At 45.1% G+C, this 21,091-nt stretch overlaps 1 protein-coding gene across 2 annotated transcripts in view; it reads left to right on the forward strand.

The window, feature by feature from the left end:
• Positions 1 to 21,091, forward strand: part of ARVCF (ARVCF delta catenin family member) — a 771,519-nt gene that overhangs the window by 628,265 nt on the left and 122,163 nt on the right. For both annotated transcript variants that reach the window (XM_086942623.1, XM_086942624.1), the window contains 2 exons: positions 1,140 to 1,323; positions 15,969 to 16,086. In XM_086942623.1, the coding sequence (XP_086798749.1) occupies positions 1,140 to 1,323; positions 15,969 to 16,086 (302 nt within the window). The remainder of the gene's footprint in view (positions 1 to 1,139; positions 1,324 to 15,968; positions 16,087 to 21,091) is intronic.

Raw genomic sequence — 21,091 nt, forward strand, 5'->3', positions numbered from 1 at the left:
CCCGGCAGATAAGAGATCCTCTCTCAGGCCTGGCAGATAAGAGATCCTCTCTCAGACCGAGCAGATAAGAGATCCTCTCTCAGGCCCGGCAGATAAGAGATCCTCTCTCAGGCCCGGCAGATAAGAGATCCTCTCTCAGGCCCGGCAGATAAGAGAGCCTCTCTGATCCCAGCAGATAAGAGAGCCTCTCTGATCCCAGCAGATAAGAGAGCCTCTCTGATCCCGGCAGAGAAGAGATCCTCCCTGAGACCCGGCAGATAAGAAATCCTCTGGGAACCGGCAGATAAGAGAGCCTCTCTGATCCCATCAGATAAGAGATCCTCTCTGGGACCCGGCAGATAAGAGATCCTCTCTGGGACCCGGCAGATAAGAGATCCTCTGAGAGATAAGAGATCCTCTAAGACCCAGCAGATATGAGATCCTCTCTGAGACCCGGCAGATGAGATCCTCTCTGAGACACTGCAGATAAGAGATCCTCTCAGACCCGGCAGATGAGATCCTCTCAGACCCGGCAGATAAGAGATCCTCTCTGAGACCTGGAAGTTAGGAGATCCTCTTTGGGACCTGGCAGATAAGAGATCCTCTCTGAGACCCAGCAGATAAGAGATCCTCTCTCAGGCCTGGCAGATAAGAGATCCTCTCTGAGACCCAGCAGATAAGAGATCCTCTCTCAGGCCTGGCAGATAAGAGATCATCTCTGGGACCCGGCAGATAAGAAATCCTTTCTTACAATCAGTGGGACCAGAGATCAGAGAAACCAGGAACACCACCCATGATTTCTAAATCTTCATGTGTTGAGTGATCCTTTGTTGTGCTCCTCTCAAAAGACATTTATTGTAATCTGCATGATGGAGAAATGGACAGAAAAGCTGCAGAGCCCTTGCATGTGTCCTGAAGCTTCAACAAACTGTCAGATATTTAGCTTTCCTACTTTTGAAAAGTTTGTTTTGTCCCAAGGTCATGTTTTTTGACTCCCTGATGGTTTTTCTCTCAATCTCCCTTTGTGGCCGCCTGATTCTTTTCTCTTCTAGTCCTTGTCTCCATATTCTGCCTTTGGTCCCAACCTCTTGTCCTTCCACCTTGCCCGTACTTCTCCCCCATTTCCAGCCTGTGACCTCTGTTTGCTTTCCTCCCCCAAGGCACCCTGTGGAACCTGTCCTCCTACGAGCCCCTCAAGATGGTCATCATCAACCACGGCCTGCAGACCCTCACCAACGAGGTGATCATCCCTCACTCTGGTTGGGAGCACGACCCCAACGAGGACTCCAAGCCCCGGGACGCAGAGTGGACCACCGTCTTCAAGAACACTTCGGGGTGTTTGAGGTACGTCTCACCGGTGTCCGTTTAGGCACAGCTCTGGGTGTCTCTTCACCTGTAGAAGTTTGATTATAGGTCTCTTAAAGCACACCTCCAGGTGTTTGATATAAGTGTCTTCAAGCACACCGCCAGGTGTTTGAGGTACTTCTCTCTGGTGTATCTTTATCCACATCACTGGGTGTTTGACTTCTGTCTCTTTAACACACCTATAGATGTTTGGTATAGGTATCTTCAAGCGCACCTGTGGAAGTTTGATTATAGGTGTCTTCAAGCACACCACCAGGTGTTTGAGGTACATCTCGCTGGTGTATCTTTATCCACATCACTGGGTGTTTGACTTATGTCTCTTTAACACACCTATAGATGTTTGGTATAGGTATCTTCAAGCACACCTAAAGAAGTTTGATATAAGTGTCTTCAAGCACACCGCCAGGTGTTTGAGGTACTTCTCTCTGGTGTATCTTTATCCACATCACTGGGTGTTTGACTTCTGTCTCTTTAACACACCTATAGATGTTTGGTATAGGTATCTTCAAGCGCACCTGTGGAAGTTTGATTATAGGTGTCTTCAAGCACACCACCAGGTGTTTGAGGTACATCTCGCTGGTGTATCTTTATCCACATCACTGGGTGTTTGACTTCTGTCTCTTTAACACACCTATAGATGTTTGGTATAGGTATCTTCAAGCACACCTAAAGAAGTTTGATATAAGTGTCTTCAAGCACACCGACAGGTGTTTGAGGTACATCTCTCTGGTGTATCTTTATCCACATCACTGGGGGTTTGACTTCTGTCCCTTTAACACACCTATAGATGTTTGGTATAGGTATCTTCAAGTGCACCTGTAGAAGTTTGATATAAGTGTCTTCAAGCACACCGCCAGGTTTTTGAGATACATCTCTCTGGTGTATATTTATCCACATCACTGGGTGTTTGACTTCTGTCGCTTTAACACACCTATAGATGTTTGGTATAGGTATCTTCAAGCACACCTAAAGAAGTTTAATATAACAGTCTTCAAGCACACCGCCAGGTGTTTGAGGTACTTCTCTCTGGTGTCTCTTTTTCCACACTTGCTAGATGTTGGATGTTTGTTTAGCCGATGTCGATGGGCCAAGGGCTTGCTGCCTTTCCTGTGTCTGATTACATTAGAAAGCCACACCTTTACCCCTGTCGCGAGGGCAACCATGTCTGCAGATCTCTTGAAAATGCAACAGCCTCAATGAAGTGCCTGGTGGACGCATTGCTTAACTGATAACTAAGGTAAATAGTTTGTGACTAGCTAGGCATCAATTTTGTATATTCCGGTGATCTCTTTCCGGTGTTGCCGGATACCAAACCCAGGGGATGCTCTGCTGGGGGATTGAGCTCATAGTCCCTTTGGTGCTGACAGCCGCATGTTTCATTACAAGCATCGGAAGCCTTGCAAGGCCTGAGCCCTGTGTGTATTGGAGAGTCTCCCGACCTCTCTATAGAACCTGGGTTCAACGTGGTCGTGTCTCATCCTTTAAACTCCCATACCCAACCCCGAGATGTACCATCACGGACTTGTTGGCACTCAGGTGTAAATGGCTGCGTATCCCAGTGGTGATTGCTTTGTGGTTAACACTGTTTCTTGATCTGCTAAGAAAGTAAGATGTCTTATCAGATATGTTGTCCACCTTCTAGCACCATTGGAATGTGTTGAACTTGCAGACACCAGGGCAGCTAGTGGAGTAGCAATAGTTGTCTGTATCTTAACAAAAACGTTAATAATGGCCAACCATATTATAGTTTACGTGTTGACCAAAAATTGCCTTGAAAAAAGTTGAGGTGACGAAACGTGTCAGATGACAAATGAAACCAAAAGAACTGCAACCTGTCATCGCCTGGTAACTTGGTAAACATATATGTTCGACTTTGGCAAGGACATTTTTGCCTCCTGCATGTACTGTGCATGCCTGAGATAGCATTCTAAGAAAGCACAGTTATTGGAATGATAGACAATAAATAGGATCATGTTCATGGTCCAAGGAAACGCATCTTGTATTATGTTTTGCATTTTTAACTCCAGACAACTATTGTCTTCACTCCTGGTACGCTTTCTTGTAGCAAAGGTGCAGCCTGTTCTTGCACTGCATGGACTTAACTCTTGTGTACCTTGTACATCTTACAATCAGCCCCTGTAACTCAGGGATGTGCAGTTTATTAGTACCAGTGCCAGGAGCGGTTAGTAGAGTATTGTACAATGATCTGTGTGTTATTTTAAACCACCACAAACAACGTAACACACGTAGATAAGGGAAAATAAAAATGAATTTGTAAATGGAACTCGTAGTGTTGTAAACATATTATTTTTTTTACTTTTTCTCTTCCAACTTCTTATCTCGCTACTTTTGTGTTCAAGCAGAAGTTTATTTCTGTCCATTTCAAATTGTTCATTCAGAACACTTTTTGTTCTGAGGATTGTATCGTTTATTAATATCCACCAATGTACCGGACGTGCCAGATAGATGTAGAAGGCACAGAGTGTCCTTTCTAAAACTGGAAGAAGGCCTGCACTTACTGAAGTGGCATGCTTCATCACCGGGCCTCTCCTGCAACATGAAAATTACACACAATCTTCTCACTCTGGAGATTTTTGTAGGATCGGCATTTCTTCAGGAGTATGTCTACTGTATTGTAGTGTCCTGAGGACCTTAAAATAGTGTATTAAAAAGGGATGTTATTGGTTAATTGCCCACTTTCTCCCACATAATTAAAAACAGAGAAGTATCTGGGAAACTATATCAGGCTGAGCTTCAGAGGTATGCCGACATGTTTCTGCCCTTCTTTTAAGGCATATTCAGGTCCGGGGCATTCATCAGGGCAATTTGTTGGAGATCAAATTGGTCACTGTGACCAGGAGTGGCTTGATTTAGAACCTACCAGATCAGACATGTACTCTTTGCGGATTTTAACGGAGCACTGCTATTCCTCAGATATGTAAGTGCAAGGTCGATATTTCCAATGAGGAGTAGGGTCAGTCCTGATTTGCATAAGAGTGGCATGGTGGGTGAAAAATGGACTGGCCTACAGGCCCCAAGTAATTGCCAGTTGCTGTGATTAGTTCAAGCATTCCTTCCATCGCTTTGTTGCTCCTGCAGTAGAGCTCATGAGTACGCTAGGTATGTGCAAACGTGGCTCGTGTGCTCACTGAGCCATAAAACAGAAGCTAGACCTCACTAGGTCGAAACCTGTCTGGGGATGCTTGTGCTCTCATCTGGAGAGGACCTGGCCTGCCAGTTCAGACTGGACTGTTCCTATTGGAGCAGCAGTATGACTGATTTGCATATGGCTAGATGGCACAGTGTGCGAAAACAATGGCCTAGAGTGCAGCCTGAGCGGTTGCCCGTGTTTGAGATGAATTCAACCCTTTCTTCCATCACCTGGCTGGTTTTGCAGTTGTATAAAAAGCCAGCACTGCCTGAGAATATCAACAATGAATAGTGTCCTTATTTATTTTATTTATTTATTTGAAAAGTGTTATATAGCGCAAACATGACCTGTCAGGGTATCAGAGCGCTGTACAAAGAAACAGATAGGATTGACAAGAAAAGTGTACATAATAAACATAAGGGAGGATAAGAAGCACATGTACAAAAAAGTGCAAACCAAGCGTGGTTTATGTTAAGTGACAAAAAAAATTGTGACATTGCATGAAAGACCCATGTGGTAGACAAGAAACAAAAATAGTCTTGGAATCTTCAGGTCGATTGTTGCAACTGGTTATTCATAAATAACCCTTTGACTTGTTTCTTGAAAGAGTATTTCTTGATATGTACGTGCACAAAATTATTAACCCTGGGCGAAGCACTACACTACGCTCTCGGAGTTTGCGAAGTTTGCCCAACTTCGCACTACGCGAGCTGCACGTAGCACAGTGCGAACACGCGTAGTGCAGCGGTAATTTTTTGCTTGTTCGCGGTCCCCAACGCCATGTTCGCGACCGCGAGGAAGCAAAATGACATCCCGGCGAGATTCTCAACGCGGGGAGGTCAGGTTTCTCATTGTGAGGGGTTGCGCATGCTCGCGACCGCTCTCAATGAGAAACTACCAGTTTGCGTTGAGAAAGCTGCCGCTCGAGTAATAATCTACTCGAGCAGCAGAAAACTACAGCTCGCACTGTGCAATATGCCGTTTTCAATGATTGCACAGTGCCGGATGCTTGTCCGCACTGTGCAATCATTGAAAACGCATCTTGCACAGTGTGAACATGCTACTACGCAGCTCGCGTAGTGCTACGTGAAGTTCGCGTGGTGCGAAGTGCACTCCGCGTAGCTTCGCGTAGCGCTACTTTGCGAACTACGCCCACCCCTAAAAATTATTACGAATTTTGACATTTTTAAATCCTCGCTGTGCCCTCTCTCCGCTTACCAGACATGTTGGGTCGGGAGGTTTGAGTCCAGACTTTTGAAGAACTTCTTGCCAAGGTGTGGAATCCGTATAGTATGTTTTACAGTCACTGCAGGAATCCCCTGAGAGTTTGTGCTTGTGCTTGGAGAAACAGTATAGACTCCTAGGCGCTGTCTGAGCGGCAACCAAGGCGCCAAAGACCAATCCTAGCACTGCTCATGCTATTAAAGCAGGGCCGGGATTGGGTGGGGAGCTTGTGCTAGTGTTCCAGGGACTGTTAGGACATCATCAGAAGCAGGAGAGAAGAGGAGCACCGAGGCGGCCGGCAGCGTCGGCGGCACGACAGATACACTCTTTTAATAATTATTATTTCTCTAATCTCTCCCGCCCCCTCACTTGAGTTTTGCAGGGGCCGCCACTGGAGGCAAAACACATTTGTTACAACTGTCACTGAAGTTTTCAGCTATTTCGAAATATATTACTGTGGTTGCCATAAAAATGAAGAACATTGGATCTAAATGCGAGAGAGCCAAGGGAACAATTAATTCCACAAGGGTCGAAAAACAAGCATTGGGCATTCATTCACATTCTGTGAAGTACATGAGATTGAAACCACCCTCGTTTTCATTTTTAGATATCTGCTTTTTCAGCTGGAAGTGACTCTAATGCAGTCCTGCAGAAAAGTCTATTTTACCATATCCAAGGCAGATCTAAAGATTTGTTATGCTGTATGCGCAAACTTTCATCCGTAGCATTGTTCATTTACTTCGAGGAATCCTTGGGGCAACAAGGCAGGCTCATGAACCCACTGCGCTACCATAGTATTATTTGGCACCAACTGATAACAGGGCGTTTTGTTCAGGTGCGAACATGCAGACTGAGTGCAAATTTATAGTAAAACACCCCAGACGAGGCCTCTGCTGAACTGGCAGTGATACGTCAGAAATATAGCGCCTGGAGTCACAAACATAGCGATACCAAAGGTGATGATGGACGGAGCATTGGAGCAAATCAAACACTCACCCCCAGTCAACTGATCTGGGTTTGATCCATCACCATTCTTTAGCTCACTCCGCCGACCCAGTTCAGACATGGCCATATGCAAATCAGCCTGACCCTGTGCCTCATGGGAACAGTCCAGCCCGAACTACCAAGCCATGTCTTCCCTGGACCGGAAACAAGCATCCTGGGACTGGTTTCTGGCTAATCAGCTCTCATCAGCCAGGCTAGCTTGAATCCAGTGGTAAAGTGAGCATGGGACTCACGTCTGAGCATACCCTGCCAACTTAGGGCGAACAAAGCGATACCAAAGGGGATGATGGACTCACTGGATTCAAGCTAGCCTGGCTGATGACTGCTGATTAGCCAGAAACCGGTCCCAGGATGCTTGTTTCCGGTCCAGGGAAGACATGGCTTGGTAGTTCGGGCTGGACTGTTCCCATGAGGCACAGGGTCAGACTGATTTGCATGTGGCCAGGACTGAACTGGGGTGGCGGAGTGGGCTAAAGAACATGATGGATGAAACCCAGATCAGTTGACTGGGGGTGAGTGTTTGATTTGCTGTAACGCTCCGTCCATCATCCCCTTTTGTATCGCTTGGTGTCACCAACATAGCACGTGTGAAAATCAAACTGTGATGTATGAACTTTACCATCAGCAAATTTTACCCCTGATCCACAAAATCACCATCTGCAAAACTTTACAAGCAGAAATGTATTTATTTTAATGTTTAATTTGTACCAGATGTACAGAAATTCCAAAATAGCGAATGGCGGCTCGTGCTGCTTACAGGAGTGTCGAGTGTCGTCCTGAGCAATGGGGTGAATAGGATACCCACGAAGGGAGTATTCAAAATATTTATCAATGTCTTTCTCACACTTATCTGCACTTCCAAACTTGCACCCCACCGTTCCTGGATAAAGTGATGTCACTGGTGTGGGGCTGTGCATCAAAAATCCCCCATTTCCACATGGGGGTGTGAGGAAAGTGAATACTTCTCACATATAAAAATATAATATCTTGAACTCTGTCACCCTGTTCTTTAAAGTTAGCAAGCTCGAAAAAATGAAAACTATCTTTTACTGTCGTCTCACAGATAAGGACTCACTCAGTCAGTCATTCCAAAATTTCTCCTTAAAATCGGTTTCTTGCTGAATTTTCTGTGGCATAAACGTGTGAGTCTTTCGAGTGAGTCATTCAGATGCAAGGGAAACACTGCAGGGATGTGTGAAAGTGCAAAAAAATAATTAATATGCCCACATTTCCTGGTGTGCTGGGGAAGCAAACTCTTCACAGGGAGCGAAATACCCTGCTCCTTGAACTACAAAAGGTTATCAGACACTTCTGCCACGGGATTGGACGATTCCTGCCGAAGCCAGTCCAATTAAAAATAAATGTACGTGTGTGGAGCTCTGGGACATGTGCGAGTCAGGCCTGGGGTTGTAAACCTTGGCACGAGCAGACACACTGTGACCCGGTCTCATTTTTAATCCTGTTTGTGAACGAGGCTGTTTGTGCTCGTCAAACGCCTCGTGCGTTTAGATGTTAAAAGAACAGAGTTGTGAGTGAATGAGCCTGTGTAGTGTCCTGTGAAGAGCTCAAAATGAGTTGGGTTTATAATGATGAGTAAACTTTGATGGTTTTATAAAGAGGTCCTGGAGCATCCGTGTATTGCTGGCTCAGAGCTCTAAGGGACTCCAGGTGTTAATATGAACAATCTGGATAATTTAAAGAGCCGTGAGTGAATGAATTTGTGTGACGTCATTAATAGTGCACTATGTGCGTTGTGTGTAAAAATGAGTAAACTGGCTATTTTTAAAGCGGTTCAGGGCATCTGTGTATTGTTCATCTCTGAGAGATCCAGATGTTATCACGAGTAATCTGGACATTTTATAGAGTTGTGAGTGAATGAATCTGTGTGTTCTGATGAGAAGAGCTTTATTTGCCTTGAGTTTATAAATCTGTATAAATTCTGACAGTTTTATAAAGAGGTCTGGGAGTGTCTGTGTGTCCTGCGGCTCAGAGCTCTGAGGGACTCGGCCTGCTATCCTAAAGATTTCTTGGTGACTCCGTATTATCGAAGTGACTCGCGGCTATCACAGCGAGGACGGGTATCACCACAACCAGATCTGTTAGTGACTCTAGGTATTAACACTACATTTGCAGCAAATAAACCTCCCCATGCATGCACTAAACATTTTATTTGAGCTTAAAAGCTTGCATGAGACAATAGAATCTGAAACATTCTAGAACAACGTCACCGGATATTCACGCCTCATTTGTTATTCCAAATGCTTTCTGGTAGCAAGGATTGCCCTTGAGACACATGCTCCAAGTCATATCGTAAATTGTTTTATTTCTGAATAATGTGACGAGCCTAATTCTAGTTAACACTTTTCAGAGAATAGATTCTGTGACCTTCAGATGTCTGTGCCTGGTGTGAGCCCAGTACCTTGAGGCACATTGTTCCACAGCACTGTGTTCTGAAGGGCTCTGTCGAGTGCACAGTCCTACCTTGGGTCAGTGAATCTACTTGGAGTTCTGTTTGAGATGACAATATTCGTCCCAGCGCACCCTTTCTGGACGCCTTTTAATCTACAGCACAGTATCCCCGGTGCTCAGGAATTCTCCAGACACTACTTTGGCGACGAGCTTTGCATTCTCCCTGCATCAGCGTTTCAGCCGGACTTGGTTTGACTGTTACACACACATGTCTACGGTGTGTTAACACAACGTGCAGGTGATGGGCACATAAACTGTTTTCGAACTTCAAAAGCGACCACTTTTCTGCACTGGTGAAAACTGTGAAATATTAGATGAATGAGTAAATTGATGAATTAACCATCATAAACTGTGAGGAGAGACTGAGAACTGGCTCTGACCCAAGTCAGCCCCTTGGGCAGACCCAGTGGTTGTTCTTTTTTGTTTTGGATCATTTATGGCGAAGAAAGTTCTCACAACGAATCTCCACACACAATCAAAACGTATTTAGCTGTAAATTTAGAAACGGGTGTGTAAAAAGGTGCCACGCGGCTATTCTGTACGTACATGTTTTGGGAGGCCCTTGTTTTATCCAGCTGGTCCTGTTTCATTCACAGGCCGCACTAGCTTCGTCAGTTGCACAGCTTTATTTATGTATTTTATTCAAGATCCTCAGGTGGGAGTGAGTTGACGATACAGGCCCGCACCCCCACCATGCCTTTTGCTACACCGGAGTCCACTGCGACATGCCAAGGGGAGGGCACTGTCCCTGAGGCTTGCGTATGTCACTCCACGCTGCATTTGTACTGTAGCTCACTGAAACCTTGTGCACAATCTTTTGTTAGTGCAAGATGTCTCTGGTAATCGCCCCCTAAAGCGCCTTGATGCTTTCCGAGGCGGCGAGGCCTGGTTCACGCTTCAGAAGCATAAATATCATGTAAATAATAAATGAACGATTGAAACCGATCGTACAGTGAAGTGTGAGGGGGGTGGGAGTTAGTACACCATGCCTTTAGGCGCTCTGTTTTTCACCTTTGTCCCTTTCTGGTGCACGCAGTACACCAGTGAAATCATATGTGGATTTGTTTTGGACTCAGTCCTTTGCAGGCGCGACCCTGCCTAGATTTACACCCTTCACACGTGTGTAGCCTTTCGGCGCTGTTTGTCACCTTTGGCCCTCCCTCGTGCAAGCAGTACAGCATTATCATATCTGAAGCTGTTTTGGCCTCAGTCCTGTGCAGGAGGAGCCCTGCCTAGATTTACACCCTTCACACTTGTATAGCGCTGGAGTCCATGCCTTTAGGCGCTCTGTTTTTCACCTTTGCCTCTCCCTCGTGCATCATCCTATCTGAAGCTGTTTTGGCCCCAGCCCTGTGCAGGAGGGATCGTGCCTAGATTCACACTTGCCCTGAGTATTTTCCCAGGGGAAAGGGCCCGAGACAGAGGGGCACATATTGGTCTAAGCCCCGCTTTGTTGGCTGTGTTTGCTGACTCTGAGCTCTGCTCTGACTTACATGACAGGGTGGTGTTTGAGGACCCCCTGTGCCCCGGCTGTTCCCCCACACAGGACTGGTGGTTACCACCGACACCTTTCTGGAATGGCGCCCCGCGTACGTGCAGGTCACCGCTGTGCATGTGTGTGTCGCCAGGCCCTGTTTGTGCAGTGCGGTTGTCTATACAACATGACATTGTTATCCTTGCTGCGGTTTCCCGGGGTCTGCTAGGGGAAGCATCTAGCGCATAGAAGCATCTCTGTCGTCATCACTTACGACACCAGGACACATTGTAAACCCACACTCTTCTAACCATGCATAACTAAAGTATTGGGCTACTGGTCCAATGAAAAGCGCCGCAAGAGCCTCCTAAGATGCACAAGGCGCTATAAATATGAAACAATAAAATACAAATTATTAGGGGACTAAACACTGGACAACCGAGCTACGCCAGTCGGTTAATTATTTTTAATAATTTGCAGATGTATTTATGCATCTGTTCTTGGAACCTCTCAAGGGCCCTAAGAGACGTGGCGGGAATGAGAAAGGAAAGAGTCATTCCTAGAAAAACTGAGTTCAATCACCCAGAGTGTGCAAAGCTTCATGAGCTTTTCCTATTAATTTAATTTACCACAAATAAGTTGGAGTGAGTGCCTGGAGTGCTTCCCTTGAGCTCACAAGACCAACCCTGGGTTAGAGTAGCGTGCTACTCGCTGCAAAGCACCTCAGTGCCTTGTAAGTGCTTCGTAACGCTATTACAAAACCATACAAAGGAAACCCCAAACGGCTCCCTACACATCGTCTTCTCTGGCTGTCAGATTCCTTCTGATAGTGGTGTGGTTTGGATACCGAGGCGGTAGCTTCCTTACTCCAAATTCATTTTGGTTTTTTTTAGTCGCATTTTTTTTTTCGTATTGATCTGTGACACTTTCTCACGGGTGAAGTTGGTTCACACGGTCAGTGCTGTGATGGGTCGCGGACAGTGGTCAAACAATTTTGCAGGAATGTCAGCAGGTTTCCTGATCAGTGGGTTTTCCTTTTGACCTAATCATTTGTAGAATTCCTCATCGAGTTTGTGGAGATGGTCGTCCAATATCTCAACGCCTAGATCCCTGTGGAGGTCTGCTGTTCTTGCGAAGCAAGGAGCACCTGCTGCTATCCGCAAGGCCTTGCTCTCTACTTTCTGCGGGTCTTTCCGATAGTTCAGATTCCACCACTTCATACGTATGAAGCTTATGTCGTTGGTAGAATAATTGCATCGATTGCGCGCACTTTGCTCCACATAGGCATCGACTTGGTCCTCAGAAGTGGGTACGATGCAGCTAGTTGGCTTCCATCATCCTTCCCTTATATACAAACATGCCGAAAAAGGATTGACAAGCCCTTCGGCCAATCACACTCCCGTCATTCAAGGAGCATAGCTGCGGGTCATAGGCCTCCAGCCAATCAGATGCATCATTCCCTCTGACTCGTTCTTACGCTTCCGCGTATTGTAGAATGCTTCTCACTGGTTTTTGAGCTTCAGCACCTCTTCACAGGCATGAAGTGCTTTGTAAATGCATCTACAATACAGCTGTAAAAACACACATTCCGGCACTAGAATGACTTGTCGCAGGACTGCTGAGGTCCACCAAAGTCTCTGTCCTTATGTAGCAAAAAATGTCAGCAGAGAGTGAGAATAGCCTGCGAGGCCCCCTACAGGTCAATGTCCACAGCTGCCAGTAAAATCCTCTCCGTCTGCTCTTCCCTCTCCAGGCTTGGCATGTTACTGGAACCAATGTGGTCAAAGTGGGTGGGATCTGAGGGGTACCAGATAGTGCCCATACTTTTCTAATTTAAGAAAAACAGTTCCCCTACTTTTTGTGAAAGGGCAACCTTCCTTGGGCGGCTAATTCAGATAGTTTAAATACTGCTGAAGGGTGCTGTGAAACTAAAGGAGTGGCAGACAGCCTAACAAGCCTTCCTGCCAGGGTGTCTGCTGCCTGAAAGAAATGTAAATGTGCACACCTGTTTCATCTACAAATGTAAAGGGTGCTTGGAAGGTTATTGGCTTTAATTGATGGAATCACTTAAAGCTTCCTGGTGACGCAGATGTGTTATTTTTTTAGGTTTTGCAAGGAAGTTACCAGCTGTGCTATCAAGTGTGTTCTTTTCAAGGACAGCGAGAAAAAAATGTGTACTACATGTAGGGGGTCATTATGATTGCGGTTTTTCCGCATCCTCGGGGCCGGCGGAAGCCACCGCCGGCCCAGAGGATGCGGAAAAACCGCAGCGGACTGACCAAAGACCCACCGCCACATTAGGATGGCTGGTGGGTCCTTGTTTCCGTCCGCAGCTTTTCCGCCGCGGTCGGCTTACAACCGCGGCGGAAAAGCTCTAATATGGTGACGGTGTCTTCCAGACACCGTCCACCATATTAGGATGGCCTGTAAATTATGCTTTTCCGCGGCGGGTTTTCCGCTATGGAAAAGCATACGGAACTTCACTGCGGGGGCCCGTTGTGGGCCCCCTAGGTGAAGGGGGGGTAGGGGGTGCACATGGGGGGTACCTATGGTACCCCCCTGCATTTGCATGCAGAAAGCGGTAGGCACCGCGCGGTGCCTGCCTCTTACTGCATGCAAATGCAATGCCTGCATTTTTAACATTGGCGCGGGTGCAGCTTGAAGCCGCACCCGCCGCAATGTTAAAAATAGAGGATGTGACCGCCAGGGTGGCGGTCACATCCTAATTGCACAGGAGGGAACTCCGCATGCCATGCGGAGGTTCCCTCCTGCTCTAGGGTCGCGGACGGACGCAAGTCCGTCCGCGATCCTAATGAGGCCCGTAGTCTGGTATTACTGCAATCTATATTTTGGAAGCACTTGTTTAGCTTAAACATTTTTGCGCAGTGTGTAGCATAGCAGTCTATCTTACACTGTGTGTAATGCAAGTTTAACTTACATATTCACAGTGCTTTCTGTCACAGACTGGGACTCATAGCACTAAACATACACAAGTCTCTATTCTCCACTGGACCAGCCAGGATTCTGTCTTTGGCTCTCTGGTTACACACAGACCTCGGCAATGTGTTAACTAACAGAGGTTTCATATTATACTATAGTGCGTTTCCCACTGTCTACCGTAACTTGTGTTTATTTTTAATTTAAGCTGTGCATTATTTTATAAGTAACTACCTGAGGGTGAAAGACCAAAAAAAGTTACAGAATATTTCGTTTTTTCAGCCACACCTTTGAACCCGCCACAAATTCCCATTTGTGCACAGTATCACAGTTCCCATACTTTTTTAATGCACTTTAAACGCTGTGTCGGCAGGATGGATCAGTGTGTTGCAGGACAGCCAATCGTAAGACTTTGTGCTTGAAAGGAGGTGGGGTCTTCGAGGGGGCGGGCCCTGAGCTCATCACTACCTGATTAGTCACTGAAGGGCAGTGGAGAGGGCAGGTGTTGTTACTTTTCTAGCAGGCGCTTCCTTCCCGCCCAACGGAAGCAAAAACAAGCGTTTCTGATTCGGCCTTCCTTCTCCGGGGGAGGCTGAAAGTCCTGTAATTCATTCTAAATGAAAAAAAGAAAAAGTGCCGTATTTTAGCGCGGATGCCAAAAAAATTAAGGTAGTAGACTCTTTCCCTTATTTGGGTATCCTTTTTGACAAAGAATTGCCATGGGCAAAATTGATGGAAGGAAGGAAGTTGGCGATGGAGAGGGGTACCATTGCTGTAAAATCTTTTGCAAAGAAATTGGGTGCTAAACCCTTATTGCCAATAAAAAAACATCTACCAGGCCAGAGTAAAAGCAGCAGCGACTTAAGGAGCCGGGGTCTGGGGTGTGGTTGCACTCACACCACTACAAACTATTGAAAATAAAACATTTTAATCTGTAGTGGGCCTCGCTTACTCTTTCATCAATGAGATTTTACACACGTAATTGGCCCTGCCTTACATATAAGATTGCATACAACTAGCCCCACTCCTCCTATGGCATTCAATTTGGAGGAGAGACACAGTACCATTGACTCAACCAGTAAAAAGGAGATGCCTAGCCATGGGTAACTGGAAGAGGTCCAGGTGGCTAAGTTACGTAGAGTCGATTCTAAGAGAGATTGGGCTCCACAAACTTTTTAAAGATCCTTTGGGTTGCAAGAAGGTCTCCAAATAGAAAGTAAGTGCTACCTTCATGCTGATGTCTGAATACAAGCGTAGGGAACATCATAAAGAGAAACACGTAGTTCAGCCATACCATCTTAATCCACCACTAACGGAGGGAGGCTTTTCTTATTTAGTAAATGTAAACAGGGTGCAACACAGATTCGTATTACTGAGATTTCGCACCAACTTGATTCCCCTAATGCTTGGTTATCAAGAAAAAACATATAACCATTCAGACCTAAGCGCGTGCCCATGTGATAATCTATCACTTCAAACTGAATTGCACTTAGTTTTATTTTGCAGGCTTTATGAGAATGAAAGGAATGTTCACCTCAAACCAATTTTAAAGAAAATGAATTTTAAGGAGTGTCGGGTGGCATTATACTTTTTAAAAACACTACCCGACCCTTTGGTTTGTTACTCAGTAGCGACATTCCTATGGGCCTGCATGGCGCGTAGATTACTGTGTTCGTTAAGTGATGACAATGTACCTAATCTCGCGATATGAAATGCTTTTTCCTTTTTTACATTTTTTATGCACTCTCATCTATATTCTAGAATTGTGATGAAATATTTGTAATTTTAAAGATATCTTGTAAGAATTTATTTTTTTACGATGATGTATTTATATGTGCTTTAATGATTTATTTTTAACATGATCAAATAAAGATTAAATGAATAAATGAATGAATGAATCCTAAATGTGGGGAGCCTCCACACAGAGCTGGAAACCCACTTCACTTGGGGTTTTTTCCAGCTCACCCATTGCTCACCATGTGATCTTAGCTCTTCGCCAGGTGACCATGTGAAGGGGTGTGTTATCATAGCAACGTGTGACTTCTTGGTCTTGAGTCAACAGGCCATTGACATCTTTTCATCTGCAGGCCTTGGGTTCGAATCCCAGTTAGGGCCAGCTCAGCCTTCCATCCTTCTGAAGTAGGAAAACTGAGTGCAGTAACAATGGGTAATAGCAGCACCTGTTATTTACATTGCATAGGAGCAGCACAGCTGATAAGTAGTGCTATGTATAAAAAAGTTATTATTGGGATGGTTGTGAAACAGTTTTTGTGATTGGGTCGTTTTAGGGCTTTCTTTTGTTTTATACCCGCATCTGAAACTTAAGGACTTTAACAATCCAGGATTTTCTCCTCTTTGTACCAGAAATGTCAGCTCTGATGGGGCAGAGGCGCGCAGGAGGCTGCGGGAGTGTGACGGACTCGTGGACGCCCTTCTTCATGCCTTGCAGTCTGCGGTGGGCAAGAAGGACACGGACAACAAGGTGAGTCCCACTGCTCGGCCTGTGCTCCTAGCCAGGGAACCCGCGTGAGGTCACCTGCAGAAGTCACGTGCTCAAGTGGCAATAATATGATTAATTCCCTCATGGTCTCAACATACTTTCTCAAATGACATTGTTCATATACTTTAGAAAAGAGTCCTTCAGATCACCACAGATACACTTGTTTCTTCAAAATATATTTGATATTTTATTGAGTTTTTTGGGATGTATCTCAAAATTCTTTTTCTTCTATACATTTTATATTTTTAATCCATTTTTCTTTTTAAAAATGCAGTTCATCAAATACATATTTTACGAATCAATTCTATAAAAAAGATATTTTTTATATATAAAAAAGAAAAGAAAAACACCCTGTTATCCACACACCTATCAACATACATACATTGTTCATCCATCCATCTACACACACTTCACTATACAGCCAGAACAATCTCTTTTTTCTGTTGCTGAGGTTACACAGATAGTACTAGTGAGTCTCCACGCCAGGTCGACGCGCGTTTCGGTGGGTTTGTACCACCTTCCTCAGGACCAACAGAGAAAAGTTTGCCTCCTTATTAGTGTGGGCACAGGGTATCTGAAATCACAAATACAACATAATGTACCTGTATCAATACAATTTTTCTGAAGGTCAGCTGAACAAATCTAACATAGTACTAATTATACAGAGTTTCATGATTACTTAAAGGTACGAGTTACATCATCGTGCTCTACTAACTAAGGGAGTGCTCATGTGGCACCAATCAGAACCAGGAATTTGTCATGCATAGCAAATCACTACTGAGAATCCATCACGTGGCACCAATCAGAGAAGTGATAGGTCACGTGGCATGAACTTGAGAAGAGAATCAGTCATGTGGCACCAATCAGAGCGGGGAATCAAGTGAGATGAAACCAATCACAGCAGGAATTCGGTCATGTGAAGTCAACCAGTTTAGGAGTTCAGTCACGTGACACCAATCAGAGCAAGGAACCAATTATGTGGCATCAAACAGAGCAGGGGGCCTGTAGCACAAATCAGAACACGGAATCGTTCATGTGACACTCAACGGAGCAGGGACCCTCTAACACAAATCAGAATAAGTGATTGGTCATGTGAAGGCAATCAGCTGGGAACCGTTATGGTGTACAAATAGGAACAGGGAATCTATCCTGTAATTGTAAGTGTAAATGTGTTATATAGCACTTATGAACCCTGATGAGGCATTGAAGGGTTTCTTTCGGCGAGTAGCACGCTACTCTGCAACCCAAGATTAGTCATTAGTCGGTTATTACATTTTTTTGTTTTGTTTTTCCTTGTGCATTAGTTGTGCTAGGTTTGTGCTCTTGATTTCTTGTGTGTTAAGTAAAGTTTGGGGTAGGGATAGAATGACACGAGTGGATTTGAAAAGGGGAAGTAGTGAGTTGTTTTGTGAGTAGTGTTTGTATGTGCTTCTGAGTTGGGAGGCATGGTTTGAAAGCAGGGGTGAACGACTGAGCAGGGGGTTTGGGAGTTCAAAGTGGTCCTAAGGTTTGGGTCGAGTCAGAGGGAGTGGGGATGGGAGGGATGGAAGGTTATTTTTTTCTTTTTTTATAATAGCAAAATGTAGATTATTTAGGCTTATGTTCAGATTTATCATGTGGTTAATTTGATATGCTTCCAAATAAATAAATATTCAAATGGCACTTATCCTAGTTATTCATAGCAGGCATAACCCTCTACATGTGCACCTATATATACATGGAAGCAACATGACATAGTTTGATATACACCTTTATCCTCTGGTGTAATATACAGTTTTCCCTTATATAAATGTATCTAATGATAACAGGAGGCACAGTTCAGATTGCAATGACTTTTACTTCTATAACAGCTCTTTTCTATACAGTGAGAAGTCTGGTGTGTCATGTCGTGTGTACTGTTGTGGTACATTCCTGAGTTGTGTGTAAGGTCGTCATGTTGGGAAGAGCCCAGCTCTTGACGAGTCGTCTGAGGTGGAGACGGTTGTCTGTGGATCTTATGTTTGTAGGTAGGGAATTCCATAGTTCCGCTGCTTGAACAGAGAAAGATGTTTTGTCCATGTTTTTTTTTACTTATAGGTAGGAATTTTAAGGTAGGGCCATTCTTGACCGTGACATTAACCAGAGCAGTGAGTTATGTGGCACAAATCAGCACAGGAAAGCAGTCATTTGAAGATAATCAGAGCAGGGAATCAGCCATGCAACACGAATAGGAGGAGGGAATTGGTCATGTGAAGCCAGCCAGAGCAGGAAATCGGCAATGTGGTCCCACAACACCAAAGAAAGCAGCCAGTCATGAGGCACATATTCGAGCAGGGAACCAGTCACAAAACGCCAATCAAAGCAGGAAGCCAGCTATGTGGCACCAATCAGAGCAGGGAATCGGTCACAACAGAACAAGAAAACCTCATGTGACACCAAACAGAGTCTTATTGGGTCAAATGTGCTAAGGCTTTTTGCAGCTTCAAAGGGTCTGTTTTGGAAAATCAGACCATTTACGGCCACAAATTGGCTTTTTTGTGCCCAAACGTAAATTGCGATGCAGTAACTGAAATACAATTTGAGTTTACAACTACATACCAAACTGGTATTTGGAAGAAGTTTGTTTAGAGCGTTTCTTCCAAATAGCGATTCTAATGGGATGTATCAATGTTTCACGGCCGAAATCTGGTTGAAAACCATTAATATTTGGCAGGCTACCGAAATGTAGTGGTAAACCTTTGCAAACGGGAAAGAGGTCTCCACGTGACCCCTTTCTCTTGGTGAATGTTGACAAAACATTTTTTAAGAGTAGGCAATAGCCTCCAGGGCCACCTTCTAGTCTTAAAAAATGTTTTCTTTTTTTAAACATATTTCGGTTTTTTTTAAGGGCTGCATTTGGAAAAAAAGTTTGGTTCTTTTTAAAGCAATCACAGACATGGTGGTCTGCAGACCCCAGCAGGCCACCATCCCTGTGATGGCAGCGATTCAGAGTGAGTCGCAATCTGCGACCTACCATATTAATGTTCATAATTAGGTCTAATTGAGACTCACTATGATACAGTATTTTGCAAACTGATCTACTAATGCATAAGTTGGTTTGCAAAATACTGCACCAGTCGCAAAAATACTGGTCGCAAATAGCGACCAATACTTTATGACCAGTGTTCTGTGCGTCTGGCCCGTGTGCTTTATAAATAGCGCCTTACAATAACTGCTCACCTCTTCTCTCAACAAATCTCCTACCTGTGTGTGGAATCAACTGGCCAGGTCCAGTGATCCAGCAGGCGCGGCTAGGAAGAACCTCGTTTGGCCCACATGGCACATTTCCCCGGGGGCAGGCCTGTTTGCCAAGGTTTTCTGCACACATCTGTTAAATCTGATCTAATGTTGATGCTGCGGAGATGTGCCTGGCCGAGCGCCCGGACACCATTGATCCGTTCACTGGTCTGCGGCAGCGACCCAAATGGGCCAGTTTAACCCAATGCCAGATGAGTCCATCTTCGTCGTCATCCGCACTGAGGCAGGCGCTGTATTTTCACATGGTTCACGAGAAGGGTCCATTCTCTATAATGCATCCCCATTTCTGTTCCGCGTCTGCAAGAGCTTTCAGGTCCTTGTGAAGCCAGAAGGGAGTGCACCTAAGCAAATTTTCACCCAGCAGCACCTTTTATTCGGTTGAATGGTCCAGCCACAGTTTCTTCTTTCCTGTGAATTTTGAACAAAATCCCGCATAATTCCCACGGATCAATCCAGCAAGGTGCATTACACCTAAAGCCCTGCACACTCACAACCCAATCTACCTTGGTTCCAAACTTTCCAAAGCAGGGAGAACTCTGAGACGCTCCAACGCACTTCTTCTCAATCCTCCCAAACTGAAAAAGAAATCTTCTCAGACGCACTCTTTCTCTGGAAATGCTGCCAGGATCTGGAATTCACTCCCTAGAGATCTCCGCTGCGACCCATCCTTTTCCTGCTTCAAACGGGACCTTAAATATCTACTGCTTAACAAATTCATTAAATCCCAAACAATCCGAGTTATGTTCCCAAAGATCACTCCCAATCCTTCCTGACCCTTTAAGGAGGTAATTTGATTGCTGAATCTTCATCTATTTTATTCTTGCCACCATCTTGTGATTCGTTAATTGGCCTCACATTGTATTTACACTAATTGCACAAAGTTTTTCTTGATCTGTATATATATATTTACTTCAATTGAATGATCTTCATCTTATGTAAAGCGCTCTGATACCTTCGGGTCTAGCTAGTGCTATATAAAACCTTTTAAATTAAAACATAAGGATCAAAGTAGAGAAGGTGTTACAATGGCAGACTTGCTGCACTCGGTTGTAAACAGCCTCTCACATCCACCAGGAGAGAGCTCTCATCCCTGGCTTAAGACAACAACCTTCTGCTATTGGTCGGTCAAGTTTGGATGCCCCTAAGATGCCTCTTTGGTGCAAGAGAAAAACGTATGTGGCTCTATTCCACGTTGGGGGCAAAAAGCATTGCGCTGGCTTTACCTGACTTCCCTTCAGCTGGAGATGGGCAGAGAAGTTAAAAAAATAACATGCAGGGGGTTGATGGTGCAGAAACCCCAGTTTCAAGCTCTCCACCCAACCAGACGAGAGAGGCGCTATGGCAGATAAGATTGTTCACACAAGGAGATGATGGACGGAGCGCTGAAACTTTTCAGACACTCGCCCCCAGTCACAGATCTGCTTGCTAAAGAACGATGATGGATTCAGCCCAGATCTGTGCCTAGGGGGGGGGGGGGTGGGGGGGGGGTTTGAAAAGTTTCAGCGCTCCGTCCATCATCTCCTTGTGTTAGATAAGATAGTTCAACCAGGTTTGTCAGACCCCTCTTGACTGGATGAATGAATTAGTACGTATATATCATGGACATTACCACCCATTAAGACCTCTTGGCATGGTGTATAGGGGGCTCTCACGCTAGGGGGGCATTCATCCAATTGGAGCAATTTGGGGTGACTTGGGAAGAGGCCCAGGT

The sequence above is a fragment of the Lissotriton vulgaris genome, chromosome 11 (genome assembly GCF_964263255.1).
Source record: "Lissotriton vulgaris chromosome 11, aLisVul1.2, whole genome shotgun sequence".
Classification (NCBI taxonomy): domain Eukaryota; kingdom Metazoa; phylum Chordata; class Amphibia; order Caudata; family Salamandridae; genus Lissotriton; species Lissotriton vulgaris.